General features: G+C 41.5%; 2 protein-coding genes across 3 annotated transcripts; one reads left to right on the top strand and one right to left on the bottom strand.

Moving 5' to 3' along the window:
* Positions 1-1,892: 1,892 nt before the first annotated feature.
* On the bottom strand, positions 1,893-5,759 carry akap19 (A-kinase anchoring protein 19). 2 transcript variants are annotated; one of them, XM_088416143.1, is made up of 2 exons: positions 5,547-5,759; positions 1,893-3,637 (listed from the first exon to the last, which is right to left on the bottom strand). In XM_088416143.1, the coding sequence occupies exon 2, from the start codon at positions 3,484-3,486 to the stop codon at positions 3,250-3,252; it is 237 nt and encodes a 78-aa protein (XP_088272269.1). In that variant the 5' UTR covers positions 3,487-3,637; positions 5,547-5,759; the 3' UTR covers positions 1,893-3,249. The 2 variants fall into 2 exon arrangements, with proteins under 2 accessions (XP_088272269.1, XP_088272268.1); XM_088416142.1 differs by having other exon boundaries at positions 5,492-5,758.
* A 1,072-nt stretch (positions 5,760-6,831) lies between these two features.
* mstnb (myostatin b) lies at positions 6,832-11,003 on the top strand. Its single transcript, XM_088414962.1, has 3 exons — positions 6,832-7,325; positions 9,004-9,365; positions 10,470-11,003. Exons 1-3 carry the CDS (start codon positions 6,905-6,907, stop codon positions 10,848-10,850), a joined length of 1,164 nt encoding a protein of 387 aa, XP_088271088.1. The 5' UTR covers positions 6,832-6,904; the 3' UTR covers positions 10,851-11,003.
* Positions 11,004-18,615: the final 7,612 nt, after the last annotated feature.

The raw sequence follows: 18,615 nt of genomic DNA, 5'->3' as shown, positions 1-18,615 counted from the left end.
AAAAAAACGATCTCGAGCACACATTGGTATTTTCATTGGAACTTTTTCTTCTTTTTTTACTCGATCACATACCTTAAGTTATTTATGTGACAATATTAAAAAAATGTGTTCCAAGAATTTTGTTTATCCCTCAAAAGTATGACCTAGCTAATAATGCTATGCGGCGGACAGTATATTACGTAATATAGTGATTATTATTATTGAGCCGTTTGGTGTGCCAAATAAAACAGATAGGAAGATGAAGAAGTAAACATCAAAGTACAAGAGTTCATCTTGGACGTGGACACAAACATTGTGCGGGTGTGTGCGGGTGCATGCGTGCGTGCGGGTGTGTGCGTACAGCGCAGCCGTCGTGCTGGCTCACTGCCGTTGAGTCGCACGGGAAAAAAAGCTCATAAACGAGTTCATAAAGATGCTCAAGCTTGTCATTTTGCAAGTAGTAAAAATGAAATAATAGTATGACTCAGTATTACTTTAGGGCAGTGGTTCGCCACATTTTTATCAGGCACAAACGCCCCTGTGAAATATATTTTCAGTCAACCAATTTTTACCCCCAAGCAGCAATTAAAAAAATATTTGGATGCAAAAAAATGGTGCCACTCATGTCAAGTTTGGCAGTATTTTTGTAGGGGTCTCTGGAGGTGTTTTTTGCATCATCAGTTTTGCCTGGCTCATTGGCCAAAAATATTGTCACTAATGACAATACCAATTAGTGACAAGTTAAAATAAAGGTGTACAACACAATTTACTGTAGCTATACATTGCTTAAATTTTCCAAATCATTTGCTCTCAATTTGAAAGGGAAACTACCGTTCCTGTCATTAAAAAAAGTTGATTCAAATTTGCTGATACGTGCAGGAACGCTGTTAAAATTTCTCTCTGAAATGCGTACCTTACCCCCATTTGAGAACCACTGTCCCAATTGGAGTCCAAATAGTGTCATAAAAAGACTTCAAATTGTGGATGTAAACTTTGAACTTTCCAGCAAGCTTCCCTGCAGCAAAACAAACATCCGCTTAAGGAGACGTGCCGAGTAGACGTTAATCTTTAGTGTGTTAGCAATATGTTTGGGATTACTCAGACGGCACAGATTAGCACACGGGTTCCGCTCATCTTGTGTGCTGGGGGGGGGGGGGGGGGGGGGGGGCTGTCAACTCCAAGGTGGCAAGATCCAAAACTGCTGTTGATCCTCGTTCCATCCTTCCTTTCCTTTCCTTTCCTTCAAGTCAAACCCAAAGATTTAGCAACTATCGGTGGGATCAATGCTTTTGCGCAAAAGCTTTAAAACTCACATTATTTTGCTGGTCAAATCGCGTCGTTTAAAATTCTGATAACACGGTTTGGTTTTGGTTTTGACATGTCAACGCAAGGTAAATTTATTTCCGAATCCTCGAATCACAAAAGTCTCAAAGGGCTTCACAAATGAAAGAATCACACTGATTGTTTCTACGTCGTCTGGCAGGCGCTCGAAAAATGCAGACTCTTCACCCAGCCTTGAGGTCAAGTCATGAGCCCAGAAACTCTGTTTGATGGCAGTACTAGTTATTATGTATTGGCAATCTTTACAGACACCCAACCGGTTATATCCAAGAAAGAGAATTTTTTTAAAGGGCCAAAACTCCCACTAAATAGTCATGGCCCATAACACATATTCGGAGCCCATGTTCCCTAATTTGACAGAAGTTAAATAAAAATCCCCTTATAGGTCTCCATTAAATAATTTTTCTAAAAAAAATCCAAATAACTGAGGTTTTAAACTTTTGCATGCCATATCTTTGGTTTTCATTTCTAACTAAAGCAAAAGGTGTTGCAAATTTCCACGGTTAGCAGCATTTCTTATGAAGCGAATTAAAAACTGAAATAAATACATGAATCCATTTGATTAACACAGATTTAAATCAATCTTTTATTGGCCATCATATTTTTTAAAAACAAACAAAACAAAAAAACTCCCACTATGAGTCAACATGCCAAATATCGGCACTGATAATCCAAACCATTATCCAGTTAAATTTCCATAAATGTGTTTTTTTTTTTTTTTTGTATTTGTGTGTGTGTGTGTTGTGGGAATGATACAGAGCCTTGGGGGAGGCCATTAAGGCAAACAGGAAAACCACACAGCAGAAAAAAAAAAACTGAAGGGCAGCTGCGGCTAGTAAGTGCCAACACAGAGTGTTAAGGAGGACAAATGAGGACGTGGGCCCTTCAGCTTTGATGCGCATAATCCAAAAATATGCGTGGGATTGGTTTCGGGGTCCAGTTTCTAGAATCGGTCCACGTGTCATCTAATCCCGAAAGTAGGTCAGAAACCAAATGGCTTGCAATTCACATGAAAACCGTCACATGACTACTTCCTGGTTCACAGAGGACGATGGAAGACGTCGACTGAGTCCAAGTCCAGTCCAAATCCAGAAGGTCGAGTCCATGTTTAAAACCAGGTTCGGATGAGATAGAAACCTTAAGACTGAAAACGTCTATTTTCACGCCCACAGAAATTTCTGCAGGCTGCTTCGTCTTTTTTTTTTTTTTTTTTTATCAAGGTCAGTCCTTGATGGTTGGCAAAATTTAGCTTTCACAGTCGGGTTAACCAATGAGAAGGCTGTTTTGACCATCTGAAAAACTTTACAAGAGTCCTTTGAATGAAGAAGTTCATTTTCGGGGCAGACTCGAGTCAACAAAAATATTTGCGGAGTCCGATGGCAAAGTCCGACTCAAATGCCAAGGAGTCTGAGTCCAGTCCAAGATGAGCAAAAAAAAAAGGGCCTAGACCAGGTACGGACTTGGATTTTACAACCTCATGTGAGAAGTCTGACGGCAAAGTCCGAGGCAAGGCCGAGTCAGATTCCAAGGAGTCTGAGTCTAGTCCAAGATGACCAACAAAAACATGTCAGGAGTCCAAGTGGCAAATCCAGGTCCAGGAAGTAAAAACCCTTCCACAGTTTGACTTGAACTGCAAATGTTCCTCCTCGGCCAGCTCATTTTCCTGCCAGTTGAGTCCAGGCACTTGCGGCTAAAGACAAACTGCGGCAGGGTTTTTATTTTCTCAACCCGGATTCGCCACCTGTGGCAGACGTGCTAATCCCCGTTGACTATTGTGCGGCGAAAATTGTAACGGACTCTTTATGGCACCGCCTCGCGGCCGGATGGATCAGCGGGTAACAGCGCTAACTTCGTTGTTTCCCTTGGGCAAGATCTTTTCACTGCGCCTACACTGATCTCTTGGTCTCGGGAACATTTGGTTTTTCGCGGTCACGGCGCGTCACATTCGATGTACGGGATGTCGCCGTAGCGCCGGTCCACCTCCGCCCACTGCTGCACGGCCCTGGCCATGATCTCCTCGGAGAGTTTCTGGGCGTACTCCAGGAGCGCGGGGTCGGCCCGAACGGAAGCGTCCTCCGAGCCCACCAAGTAGGCCTTCTCGCCCCGCTTCCTTGCGGCTTCACTGTCGGCGCGGGAAGCGCTCCTTTTGGATTTAACGCACCCCATATTCTGGAGGATGTGGCATGGATGGACTGCAAGGGACCGGTGCCAGGCCCAGAGTCCGCATGTGGAGGTTTCAGACTACCCAGAAGACGGCTCTAGAGGCGCCCATCTCTGGTCTAGATGGTCCGGATTCTCTGGTGCTGAAAGCTGGGACCTGGAGAGAAAAGAAGATTGGTGATTTGCGGTGCATTTGGAAATTATTATCGCGTGACTTCTGGTCCTCCTTTTGTTGGTCATCAGACTTATTCCGAGGTGGATTTAAGTTCGAGTACGTTCGAATCTACTTGCAAATACATTTGAATGAACTTGCGATGCAAAAAATGATGTTTTTTCCATAATGCCAAGGGGTATTAATCATAATTTCATATTAAAAAGTTGCATTCAAACATACTTGCCAATCCGTTCAGCACTTGTACTCTTCCCTGCACATTTGCAAGCTTTTCTCAAATGTCAAAGTTTTGTCTCAAAGGTCAAAGGTTAAGCAAATAAACATTGCTTCATAGTATGGCTGTATTTTCTACGTCCGTGAGGCATTTTTTCCCGATAATATGGGCACAACGGTAAAAAAAAAAAGTGCTGTTTTCAGTATTTATTTAACAAGCGTACTGCCACACACTCAAGAATGTTTGCAAATAATTTTGAAAGTATTAGCAAGTCAAATGAGTTTGCAAGTCATAAATGTTTCCTCCACATTGGTCGCTCCGGCCTTCCGCGGCAGTGAAAGCATGCATCATGCTATTTTTCATTGGCGGAGGCGGCACTTCGTCAGCACGCTGCCATCTCGTTGATTCGGTGTGGCATACGTTGAAGAGCAATGAACGGTGACAAGTCCGCGGCCCCTGTGCCGGCGGCTGCAAGCCCGGGGGGGTTGTGAGCTTGTGGGGAGGGGGTGTCACTCTGAAAGCCACCGGCCTCAGCGCTGCCAGTGTTTTACGACTTTCTGTCCTTTTGGCCTATTTAGAAGGCACGGCACGCCGTATCCCTCCCCATCTGCTCATCTGACTGAGTGTAGAAGCCCCCATTCAGCCACCAAGGGTAAACGCCACCATTGTATCAGCTTGCTCTTTCCATTGGCCTTTTTCTGTTCTTTTATACAAATAGCAACTTTCGTGATGAATTCATGTTAGTCGGTTGCAGATACAATTAGGCGTATTCAGTGATGTCCTACTTTATGGAATTATATTGGACAAAAGAGTTTGAGCGAGCAAGGATTGATTTTGAGAACAGAAAAATATATTGAGACAGCAATGATAAGAGTTTGAGGCAGCAACAATGGAGCTTGAGCTCAGAAAAACTTTTCGCCCGCTCCAAATCTCTCATTCCTCGCTCACGATAGCCCTCCCTCCCTTGCGTTACAGTGCTGTAACAAACGAGACATATTTTATTGTTAAAGTAGGCTAAATTTAACAGTTTTTATATTTTGAAACAATATCATTCACACTTTTACAAATTTAGAAAAGAAAAGCATAACACTTTTGGGTCAGGAAGGGTGTCAGTATACAGGCCCGCTAAAAAAAATTGAAATTGTAAATGCTTGAGCCCCCCCCCCCCCCAAAAAAAAAAAAAAAAAAAAACGACTATGCTCGTTGTGTTTAAACTGCATACAGATAATGTTACTGTGCCTTATATTAAATATACTTTGGAGTGGTGTATTTATCCTGTATTTTCATACTGGTCCTGATGATAGTACTTGGAGCGCTCTAAGTATTTTTTAAAAGTGTTACTTGATGTAATAAGTTCGAATAGCACAGGTCGATACTTCTCATGTGAAATTTTGACTTAACATAATAAAAAGGTATACGATGATGGTTCGCAAGAAAAATTCTAGCCTCACGACCGTCCCAACGAACAACGTTTCTAGATAACGAACCGCTCGACTTATTAATTTGATTTGAGTGGTACTACGGTTTTCCGACTTACGTGCATGGGAACGGAGCTCCGTCGCAGCGCGAAAATAACGACCCCCCCCCCCCTCCTTTATCGTTTTGAATACAAGACAGATGTTTACCTCAACCTCTGCATGGTTCAGCGTCCAGCATGTGAGCGAGGAAGACATGACATACTTTGAAAGGCGTGTGACGTCATCCCGGTCTGCTCGCTGTCCGACGTCGGTCAAGTTGACTTGTGCAAATAAGCATCAACAATCCTCCTTATATGCGAGCCCCGGGAGGAAGTCGCGAGAGGAACGAAGAATTCGCGCTGGTGCCGCTTCGAGTCGTCTCTCGACGTTGATCGTCCTCATCCTCACTGAGCTCAGCCCAGCAGACGACGTGCGCGTGAGCGCGCGCCGACAAGATAACAATTAAGTGATGCAGCCGCGCCCTCTAGTGGGATTTTTAGGAAGTGCGGCGCAATGTTATTCGGCGCCTGTTGCACTTGCACGACTGAGAATGTTCACTAGGTGGCAGTGTTGTCATGAAATGCATTTCCCTCATTTGTGATTTTCAAATAGTTGATATAAAACGTTAATTTGAGAGAGCAATTCAGTGCGATAGATGTGTGATTCAAAGTATTTGTGCGCTCATGTGTGAGAGGCATTATGCTTTTCAGTGTGTGTATGTGAAAAAAAGAGTGCTTGTGTAAGCAAAATTATGTGAACGTTTCACTTCAAATTTAATTTGCTTTCAACCAATGAGAACTGCTTGTTTGTAAACACATAGGTACGCATATATTTATTTTTCAAAAATAGACAGAAAATGGATAGTAAATATAAGCAGTCTTTCTCCCAGTGTTCATAATTTGACCCCTTACAGTAATATTAAATGAACCATTTTCTAAAGGAATATAACCCCAGGTTTTGTTTTGGTGAACACGTAGTCACAGTACACACATATTTTAATGTTCTTCGCATAATGCAAACCACTGAATGAGGAGAGCATTTTTGATGCCCCCCCCCAAAAAAAAACCCTGCCTTCATTATATTTCTATATTGTTGAAAATAAGCGTTCAAGATGATGGATGAATGGACGGGCGGACAGACAGACATCGTTATCGTTTGTTATTGGTTCGCAGTCAATGGTAAATGACGTTTGTTTTCATCCATTATGCGCGTGGTTCCCCGAAAACAGACGCGTGGGCACCAAATCAACAGGTTTGCTTCAGCTAGTTGCGCAATCGCTGCGCGAGAAGTTAGTCTATCCACATTCTGCCCGTGAAACTTACCCCCCTCCCCCGATTCCCCCATCCCGTTATGAGTTGACAGAGGGAGGAAAAAAAATTGTGATGGTTCAAGGTCATTGTTGGCCTGCCCAGCCAATCATCGTTTTGGACGCCACTATAAAAAAAAAAAAAAAGCCCGTGAGTATAAAAAAGGTGCACGCTAATCAAGCGTTGCCAATCAGTGTTTGGATCTGCATCACAAAACAAGCGCACTCTCTGTGATCTTTTTGTTTTTCATTTTTTCTTTCTTTTTGGGTGCACAATGCGTTTTTCCCACGCCGGCTTGACTTTGCTGACGCTTCTGGCCGCGGCGTGCCTGTGCGAGCAGACGCAGCCGCAGCCGCAGCCGCAGCCTCAGCAGCAGCCGCAGCCGCAGTCGGCCTCCGCCTCCGCCGGACCGGACGAGCAGTTGGAGCCGTGCGCCACCTGCGACCTGCGCCAGCACATCAAAAGCATGCGCCTGAACGCCATCAAGTCGCAGATCCTAAGCAAGCTGCGCATGAAGGAGGCGCCCAACATCAGCCGCGATGTGGTCAAGCAGCTCCTGCCCCGGGCGCCCCCGCTGCAGCAGCTGCTCGACCAGTACGACGTCCTGGGCGACGACAACCGAGACCTGGTCGCGGGCGACGACGACGACGACGAGCACGCCGTCACCGAGACCATCATGATGATGGCCACCGAACGTGAGTCCGCTCACTTTATGCTCGTGACTTACACTGTCTCCGTTAACTATGGCGAGCTGTCTTATACTTTCCGAGCGTCTTTTGACGATCCAGAATGAACTTTGTTAGATATCAGCAACGCCTTTGCGCCTGCATGGCTTCACCTGACCGGTTCTTTAATCGTAGGAAGAAAAAAAAAAAAAAACTTCCCTCATTCGACTGTTGCCAGGAAAATTAGACAGTGGGTAGCTGCAGATCAGTATGTTAATTCATCACTTAATCTGTAATACATAATCGGTACGTGCATAAATAGACCTCAATTTGAACCCTTTTGCAGTATTTTGACCATTTCTGGCTCATTTTCTTCCACGTCATTCTTGCAGTATTTTAGATATGGGAAGACACACTCCTTGTATGTTAGAATCTGACATGTTGTCACCATCTGAGTGAAATCTCATTGCGTTCCCTTTGATATGAAATGCATGTTATGTCCGATTGAATTTGAATGCACCTCATGATTCATGCACACTGTGAGATGGCAAAATTCTCATTAGCGGCCGCAAAGCTGGTGCCATAATCAACAATAACTGCTTAATTAACTTGACTAAGTTTAATTTAACATTTTTTTGTTCATTGGCTTGCCCAATTGACTGAAGGAGTCGAATGAGTATCTCAAAGTGCAGGGTACTAAATCTGCTTATGTAAAGTTCTGGTATGTTGTAAAAATCTAAACCACTTAAAACACAGCAAAATCATTTGTGTCCACTGTAGTGGACATTTGTTTTTGGTCTTTATCGTTGGACTCGTTGGCTCGACAAAATGGATACAACAGTGAACACAAATCAATAGGCTGATTCATAAGGAGGATATATTACAAATATATGGTATAGCAATTTTAATTTGAGAAAATTAACAAGCTATTTTCAACACTTTTACACAGGTCAGTAATTCGTAATAAATTAAAAAAATATTTTGTACTATGCACATCTGTAAACTGACCGATAAATGTGACTTTTGAGTTTTTGACTCCACGCCAGTGAAATGTAGAAAAAAACCTACAGTTGATGATATCCTCACTTTATTATTTAGCTGGTCATACTTCTTCTAGGTACAGATATTAAAAAATAAATCCTGTGCAATATTTTTAAATTTATTGACAAAAATCCCATGCAAATTGTTGCAAAGTACAGTACAAGGCTTGTGCACCCATCATTCATCCATCCGCCCATGTGAATGCTTGCTTAAATGCAACAATTACGTAGTCATTGCCCTTAATACACTTTTATTTTGAAATGGGCCTCCATAACTTTGGTTGCTACCAATTAGCGTTACTTTTCCATGTGTGTCCGTTTTTATTGCTGTCACATCACATTTCTGTCAACATCAACACAGCGTCATTAGAAATCATGTTCAAACTGATTAAGGATGCGAATGACACTGTCATTGTATGATACTGCTCAAGTCTCCAGCATTAGCGATAGCCGCTAACAACGTGTTGCATTCAAATGCAGTCGAACGTTTGAAACTCAAACGGCATTAAACAACTGCAATTTTTTCAAACGGGCTTTTTATCAATCTCTAAAAGCGTAAAAAAAATGATAGGAGTAATATTACTTTGAAGTTTTACTCATAACAATAAACGGTCCAAATATTCTTATATAATCCGGCCATCTTTTTGTTTGTTTTGTTTTGCTTTCAGCGGATCCAGCGGTGCAGAGCAACGGCTCGCCCAAATGTTGCCTGTTCTCGCCGACGCCCAAGTTCCAGGCCGGCCGCGTGGTGCGGGCGCAGCTGTGGGTGCGCCTGCGGGCGGCCCAAGAGCCCACGGCCGTCTTCCTGCAGATCTCCCGCCTGACGCCGGACGGCAGGCAGGCGCGCGTGCGCTCCCTCAAGCTGGACGTGAAGGCCGGCGCCGCGTCCTGGCAGAGCATCGACGTCAAGCAGGTGCTGAGCGTGTGGCTGCGCCAGCCCGACACCAACTGGGGCATCCTCATCAACGCCTACGACGATGCCGGCAATGACTTGGCCGTTACCTCCGCTCAGCCGGGCGAAGAAGGACTGGTGAGATGCGCTCCACAGACTTTTTCAAAAACTCGTTTCCGGTACCGTAAGCGCCTTGGTCCAAATCACTGATTGGCCAGACCCAACGCCAGCTAAGTTTTGCGAACGACCTATTTCCAGTGTTTACGATATGGGTACAGGCAAATGGGAGGGGACCGGAGGTGGGCAGTTGGTCGTTACTCCGTGACGGACATGTGTCGTTTTCAAAATGGTGGACTGTGGCGGAACAGGAGATATCGTCCGTCATTTGAATCGGTCATCGTAATGGACGCCACCTGTTGGTTACAATTTGTCACCAAATCCAGATAAAAGCTTCATACTGTACATGCACCCAGGTACAACTGACTGAGTGCTGGAGTATTAGTATGTAATCAAATGTGTCCTTAATGGCTTGCCGTCAGCAACACCGGGATGGCAATGTTGCATTTCACAGTTCTGGTTGGTGATGGGTGTGGGGAAGGGTGTTGTTGCAATCTAGTCCTGAGGCAAAACACACTTGACATTGAGGTGTGTGATTAGTTTATTTTGTCTGATGTTCATCTACCTAATTTGGATGATTGAAATGAAGACTGTTTAATGGTGTTTTTCATTTTAAAATTGACATGCTGATTCCAAGGGCAGGAGAGGATTTTACCTGGGTTTCTGCCCGTATAAGCAAATTCAATTTATGCTTTTTAACGGCGTGACAGCAAGGGGTCATTTTTCCTTTCAAATTAACAACAAATTAATTGGCAAATGAAGCATAAGACTTATTCAAAGTAAAATCGGCACCTGAACTTTACATGAGATTTTAACCGGGTTTCTGCGCGTATCAGCTAATATGAGGCCATGACGGCAACAGTACAGTTTTTATTTTAAAATTAAGAGTAAATGAATTGGAAAATGAAGCAAAACCTTGTATGCCTTTATTTCGTGCCCCAAGCGATACTATACTATGTACACATGTAGTTCCAGATGTAGTTCCCAAGTTTAATAGATAAATCGAGGAGATTCCGATTTTACTCATCACCAAGCGGCCGCGGTTACGCTAGCCAGCGCTCGCTACGGACGCGTTATCTTCATGACGTCATTCTCTCGTTGCCTTTTGTGCGGCGGCGGCGGCAGCAACCGTTCATGGAGGTGAAGCTGAGCGAGGGCCCGCGGCGCGCCCGCAGGGACTCGGGCCTGGACTGCGACGAGAACTCGCCCGAGTCTCGCTGCTGCCGCTACCCGCTGACGGTGGACTTTGAGGACTTCGGCTGGGACTGGATCATCGCGCCCAAGCGCTACAAGGCCAACTACTGCTCGGGCGAGTGCGAGTACATGCATCTGCAGAAGTACCCGCACACCCACTTGGTCAACAAGGCCAACCCCCGGGGGAACGCCGGCCCCTGCTGCACCCCCACCAAGATGTCGCCCATCAACATGCTCTACTTCAACCGCAAGGAGCAGATCATCTACGGCAAGATCCCGTCCATGGTGGTGGACCGCTGCGGCTGCTCCTGAAGCCACCCCCCCTCCCCCGCCCGCCCCTGTCACAGGAGAAGAGGGAGCTGTTGAAGGAGGGGCCTCCGCCCTGCAGACTTTTCTGCCCCAAAACACCAATTCCGGTATTTGTCCCGTTTTGCAGCCGAGGCGCCGATAAGCCCAAAGCGCTCACGCGCCCTCCGCTGGCTTCCTCCAGCTCCTCCAGGAGTGAGAGGCGGCCTTCGCCGTAGACATTAAGTCTTTTGCAACCTTGACCGAGCGGAGGTTTCGCGCCGCACCGTCGCGCAAAATCGCACTCGCAAAACAAAACATGCAATTGCATCTTTGAACTCTTTGGCCGTTAATGGCAGAAAATGAGTGCAAAAAGAAATGCCCTGCGCATGCTCCACAACCAATTCACAACCCAGACTAAACTTAACTCCTCCTTAACATACAAAGATTGTTTGTCAGTCCAGATGGATCACTTTCATGTACAATGACCCCATGTGGATTCTTTTTTAATTTTATTTTTTTAGAAATGGACTCTCGCTGCTCTGTCCATTTTGATGAGAGCCTCTATCCACTGTACTTCCTTTATACCAATTACATTTTTCCTATTAGCCAGGGCTTTGTTGCATTTTAAAGCTCCCAAAAGAACTTACCAGTAACCAGCAGAGATTTTTGGCATAGTTTAGCTTTTTTTTCATCTCAATCATCTGTGAAGAAAAATCAAGCACATTTCCCAAAGTTTAATGAACACAGGAATTATCACTGGCATCAGCGGAATCTTTCTACCTTCAAAATCTTCACTTATCACGTCAATATCATAGCCTTTTGACAATATCAACATGAATATTTTTCAGGATGAAGTGTTTTAAAAGTTACGAGGACAAGGTCTTTGGAAAGTTACAGGCCAAAAAACAAAATCTGTCAGTTTTTCAGCAACATTTCAACAGGGGGAAAAAGGTAAATTTGTGAAAACTGGATTAATAATTAATTAGGGGGACTTGGGAAATGAAAGATTGAATTGTCAAAGTAGGATAAACATTTTGAACTTGTTTAAATTTTTAACCGTATTTAAATGTATGTAGATGCTACATACTTGTATGCTAAATGCTAAAAATATAGCATTTTTTTCATAATGCTACAGGGTATTGATTTGCACATGCACATAACCTGTGGCATTTTGGGAAAAAAAACGCCAAAGCAACATCAAAATAAAACCATAACAAATGTTTCACTTAGTTTCGTATTGGTATAATGACGGCCAAATTGCTGAAAAAAAACATACTTTTTTTTTTTTTTTTTACAAGTCAGTGTGGCATGGGTAAAAACAATAGTTTTATGATTTAGTTATACAAATACTTTCAAATGTAAGCTAAATGCTGTCTTGCTAATGCTATGCTAATCTTGGGTGTAATAAAGAAGGCCAAATTCACAGAGAAAAAATATATACTAGTATATATAATATATACTTTTACTTACCTATGAGACATACAGTAACTACAAATAGTATTTTTAGCAATTTGCCTACAAATGAATGCACATACGTTCAAATGTATTAGCATCTACGTTTGGACGTGTTTACCTATGAAATGTTTCCTCCACTTTGGCTTTTTCTTCACGCTTCTGTGTGACTGACCTCTAAAGAACAAATAATCAAGAGAAACTTGATTGAACCCTCCACGTGCGGACTTGGAACGCAGTTCAAAGTGTTTCTCAATCATCAGCTCAAGATTTGTGTCTCCATTTTCGGCCAAAAGACAACGACGGCGGCGGCCCACTCCACCAAGGAGGCTTGTACAAATCCTATCGAGCGGATTTCAAAGAACTTGAAGGCGCTGAAGGCAAAAGTCTGAATGGTGACATCATACAGGTGGCATCTAGTCTGTACTATGCAGTTTGCACTATGGCGCACCACTTGGTGGCTACTAAACTTGTCAAAACTGAGTTTCATATCTTTCCAGTGTATACATATGTATTTTGTCTTTTCTAGAGCGCTTTTGGTACACGAATCAAATTGCAATTGAACAAGATAGCACATGTAATGCAGCAGCAACTCTATATACTGTACACGTTTTACCAAAATAAAGCTTTTAGCTCCAATTTTGATCTTGGCTTTTCGCTTCCAATATATATATATATATATATATATATATATATATATATATATATATATATATATATATATATATATATATATATATATATATATATATATATATATATATATATATATATATATATATATATATATATATATATATATATATATATATATATATATATATAAAAAACTTTATTGGTTTATGTAGCATTACTGTTATTCGTACATTATTTAGTGTGTATATTTTATTTTATTTTTTATATTTGTCAAAATGCCAAGTAGTTTAGCCGGTTTATCCCTTTTTTATTATGTTGTTAGCAGGTGCAAGGCTAGAAAATTTACTATGGCTTTGATGAAACGAAATAATTGGATATTCTTGTATAAATTTAAACGTAAATACACAATTAATAGAAGAGAGTTGTATATGAATACTGCACGCATATAAAAACGTTTTAAAAATGATATAAAAAAATTCAGCTAGGAGTGGGGGCGGCCAATAAGGTGTAGCTCCGCCCCCGCCCATAAGCGATCTCCCCACCCCCAAATAATGCCACGGTGATGTTTACGACCAAACTCTATGGCAACGTTTTCAGCATTTTGCTCGCAAGTAGTATGTTGGAAATCGTTTTGAATGGATTTGGAATGACTTTGCCGGCCCCAAGTATTTCCTGCGCATGCACGGGTCTTGGCCCGAGCAGCTGAGAATGCGTACGCCTTCAACACATGCTGTAAACGGATAAGACACGCGGACGTAAAATGATAACGCGTATCAAGGTGGCACATTTGATTTGGCCGACTCAGCTGCGGCCTCCTCGCTCGCTCGCTGGCTCGCTGGCGCGCGCGCAGCCCGGCGAGAGGATGCAAAGTGACAGCGCAGGGCCGAGGGAGCGCGGCCTCCGTGGAGCCGCTTCCTCTGCCCGCTGGGGGCTGGAGCCCGGCCACGGAGATGACTCACTTTTTTTCTTCCATCTTTTGCTACATTCCGGCCTCGTGTTTGCAGCTAGCGAGAGTTGCGTTTGGCAGCTGGCTCCGCGTGACTCGGGTCGTCGTTTGGAGTTTTGGCTGAGGGAAAAGATGCAAGAGAAGCCAAATATTCCAAAACTTACTAATCGTGGTCATAAAAACAAACAAAAAAACGCCTTACTCTACATGGTTGTTTCTTCCACCTAAAAACAGCTTATTATACAACATATTATTGATTTTGCTTTCTTAGGTTTTTTTTTTAAACGTATACATGCTTAAGCAGGTTTTCCTCTCAAGATTTGTATTTGTTTTTTTTTTTTTTAACCAATTCCAAATGTCTTCCAATAGGGGATGGGATCAATTCTTGCTGTGTTCATACTAACTGTCAATACAAAAAAAAAGGAAGCTTAATATATATATATATATATATATATATATATATATATATATATATATATATATATATATATATATATATATATATATATATATATATATATATATATATATATATATATATATATATATATATATATGGTCTTTTTCAGGAAAAAAAAAACAAAAAACGTTGCTATGCATATATCCGGCAAAGCCTTACTGTACACGGTGTTGTTTTATTTTAAATCTTTACAATACATGGTCATTTTTATACCACAATACATGGTCATTTTATACCAAAAATGCATAAACGTATGTACATGGTCGTTTTTTCCTACAAAATAAAAGCCCTACTATTTGTGTTGTATGTGTGTGTATGTATGAACACTGTTCAGATTTTGTCAACACAAAAATAAAACTTACTAACATGGTCTTTAAAAAAGAAAACATACAACCATAAATGGAGGTATCCCTCCATTCCATACTCCCAAAAAAGCCTTACTATACATGGTTGTTTGTCCCAAAAAATCCTTAGTATTAATTGTCATTGTTTTGTACAGGCCTTACTATCCATGGTCATTATTTTTTTCCAAAAAAAGCCTCAATGTACATCGCTGTTTTTTAGAAGGAAAAAAAAACCTTACATGGTCGTATTAAAGAGAAAAAAAAAATCCTTACTAAACATGGTCATTATTCCAATTTTATTTTTTGATGTACAAAAAGCCTTACTAAAAGCCTTACTATACACATGCTCACCCCCCCAAAAAAAATCCTTACGTTTTCTCAAAAGAAAAAAAAAAATATATATATATATAATATATATAAAATGTATATATAATTGATTCATTTTAAATGAAAAACGGTCTAAATCTGTACATATAGTCACTTGACCTCGGCTAGGATCTCAAAGTAGGGTTTTAACCTTGGGTTACAGTTTCAAATGTAGGGTTTTAAAGTAGGGTTCTACGAGCAGACAGCCAAACGCAGGTTTTATTGGAGAGGTGTCATTTAGATGAGCATGAATCCATATGTTTAAAGCAAACAAGAGAGCGAAAACGGGAGGCCGTATGGCAAAAACGTTGGCCGGACGCCATTGGGATGTTGCGAATGTGGCAAAACCTCGTTTGGCTTTCCCTTCCTCATTTCCCAGATTTCTTGGCATCTTGCACGTAATTTGTCTAGCGCTCGAGCCAGGTTGAAGCGCTCTTGGCGGCGCACGGGAGCTTGTTTGTTGCTCGCAGGTCGCCCCGACGGTGACATCTGTTTAGCGCGGCGGCGGCGAACCTCCGGAGGACTGCATCCGCCAGTGACATTCCGCCTCTTGACAGGTGAGGAAGTGAGAGTGAGACAAGAAGCAAGAAGGATGTTCGGGCCTGCTCGAGCGCTCCAAGACAGCTGGAGAGCCTCTTATTGGACACGCTTCTTTCTTGCGCAACATTTACAGAACTGGAACGGACGCGAGCGGGATTCCATTTTTGGGGCAACAATATATTTGGTGAACACAATTTTGCTTTCCATCGCATCGACGTTTTGAGCCGTCGGATCCCCGGTTTTCGTCAAAAATGTGAAATAAATGTGTACGTGGCGTTTGCTCAAATAAAATGAGGCAACAGATTAAAAGTGATATTGAGAAATAAATATGAATGAAATGAGACCCAAATCCAGTTCATATGAGTAGCTTTGAATGGAAAACAAAAGGAGCAAACACAGAAACAAAAATATTGAATTGATATGAAAATAGAAGCATTCTAAACCTGTAAATAGTACTGATAAAAATTCATGTAATTACACATATGAAAAATTCATTTCAAGTTCATAAATTACTTTTCTCTATTCAAAGCTAGTTAAATTGATAAATTATTAAGGGTCTAATTTCATCAATATTTACTCAATACCATGCATGGCGGAATGTCATTGCTCGACTCTTTTTAAATGAGTAAAACTTATGTTTTTATTACAGTGTATGCATATAAATGAGGGCTGCAACAATATTTTGATATATAAATATCCTATTGAAAATTCCGTCAAATATTTGGGTATTCGGTTACAAATAATGAAAAAAAAATGCTTGGTTAAAGAATAATTATACATAATGAAAACTTTTTATCACTAAAATGATCATTTTTACTTTTAGATTTTCATTTAAATTTGAAATCTAGCATCAGACTACTTGACTCTCTTATAGTCAGAAATTACACAATTATCTCCCTATTTGGTTTTTGAAACGAAGTTATGTCAAAACAACATTGGGCATTTTTGATCGCCAAAACTGGAGTAAGCCTGCTTTGTTTAAAAAAAAAAAAAAAGTAGAAAAGGCAACTTTATCAGTTGAATAATTTACATCTATTAAAATGTGTTAAAAAGTGTACTTTAAAAAAAAAATCAAGGATTTGATGTTCATAGGTTATTTGGGTTTATAGGGTTTGTTTTGGTGTTACCGTCATGCACAGATAGCCTCAAAACTTGTTGCCATGGTTACCTCAATTCCTTAGCAAAAGTGAGCACTAAATTACCGGGAACCCAAGGCAGAAAAAAATCAATAAATATATAAAAAAAATAATCGAGGTACCCAAATCACTTGAGGACCTGTTTTACCCCTAATGGAAACAAAAATAAGATTGCATAGCGCTGTCATATGAATTTTAAGAGATGTAAATGACTCTAGTGACAGTTTCCATTCCTACTGATCACTTTTGAACAAAGCAGGCTTACTGAAATTTGGCAAAATGGCTACTTTGGTTTAGATGTCCCCTTCTTTTACCAAACGGAAAGATATTTTTTGAAAATCTCATTGTTTCTGGAGTAGATAGTAGATTAAATGTATTTATTAATAAATGTAATTGTGTTTTATTGTCTTCTGTATTCAAATTTGCCTTTTAATCAAGCAAAAAAAAAAAAAAATTTTTTTTTTTTATTGGAATGTCTGATTAATAGATCCGCTTTTCCGTAGCACATCCGAATACCAAATCATTTGATAGCCGCAGCCCGAATCTTCATGTCATTCCTCCTGACTAGAAGTTTGCGTTTGAATATTTGTGCCGCGGGGGCGGCGTGTTGACGAGGCACGTTGTAATCACTTAAGCAAGCCGAGCCCATAGCTTGTTTGTTTCGATCCCTCCCGGGTCTACGGAAGGCAATGAAAAGTCATAAAACGGACGCAGGACACGATAACGGCCAGATGGCCAGCTGTTGAACGCTACCTGTCTTCGCCTGAAGGAGTGATTTATCCTTTCCGTCTGCTCGCCGTTTGCTTTTTCGCTTAGCGAGAAGGAATCACTATTCCTACGTGAACACTGACAGTCATCTCGAGGAAACCATCGCATGATTTATGACTTTGTACAGCCACTGGAAGGTTGGACGCAAATTTGCTGTCCACTCCAGAAACGTTGACCGTATCAATCATTGTCTGCGCCGCGTTCCGCCGAGGGGTTAAACTAGGAAGCCCTTGAAAAAAAAAAAAAAACAAACCCTTGCCCCCGGAGCCGGCCCGGGTCCGAGGCCGCGACCTGCTTGTTGTCTCCGGGAAGAAACCTGACAGCGTATGCTATTTGTTAAAACTGACAGCTTGTATGGAGTAGGCACTTGTTTGAACGTACTTGCAAATGCGTTCAAACATATTGGCAAACATACTGGTAAATACGCATGAATATCGTAAATGCATTCGAAAATACTTACAAATACAGTGGACCCCCGTGTTACAACGTCCCTGACTTACATTATTTTCATGTTGCGACGTGGAATACTGAGTTTTTTCATCCGCCCTTTATGACATTTTCCCGGTTTTGCAACTGTCATGACCCTAGGGGCTTGGCTGTATTTGTGTTGTTTCGTCTCCATCTGCAGGCGTTTTTAGGTGATTGCACTTATTTTCTGTTGCTGTCACATGACGGAGATGGTGGTCTGCTATTGGTCGGCCTCACTCGTTTCAAAATGGCGGAATGGTCAAGCTTTGTTTGATTGTGAGTGGTTACAAAACCGTATTTATAGTGCATTTTACCGCTTAATTCAAAGTTGAAAGGGCTAGCCATGGGTCCCAAGATTGCTAGTGATGTTAAAGATAGAAGAAAGAAGATGATTTATATGGAAACCATGCTGGAGATAACCCTTATTCGGGAATATGGGCATCACAAGCGCCACTGAAAGGTAAATAAATCCTTTATTTTTTATTTATGATGTTTTCTGATTGTATACATGTCAATTATATATACATAGCACTTACTATACTATTATGGTACCATTTATTAATTTGTATATACAATTTTGATGTTTTTACCAGGGGTTAACTAAATCGATAACTATCTGGAATTGAATTTCTGGACACTTAAAAAAACATGAAAAAAAATAATTTTTTTCTTC

This window comes from Hippichthys cyanospilos, chromosome 5, assembly GCF_059441005.1.
Source record: "Hippichthys cyanospilos isolate Australia breed blue-spotted pipefish chromosome 5, RoL_Hcya_1.0, whole genome shotgun sequence".
Lineage (NCBI taxonomy): Eukaryota > Metazoa > Chordata > Actinopteri > Syngnathiformes > Syngnathidae > Hippichthys > Hippichthys cyanospilos.
The sequence above is the reverse complement of the archived record's forward strand: the minus strand, read 5'-3'. Positions and strand labels throughout refer to the sequence as shown.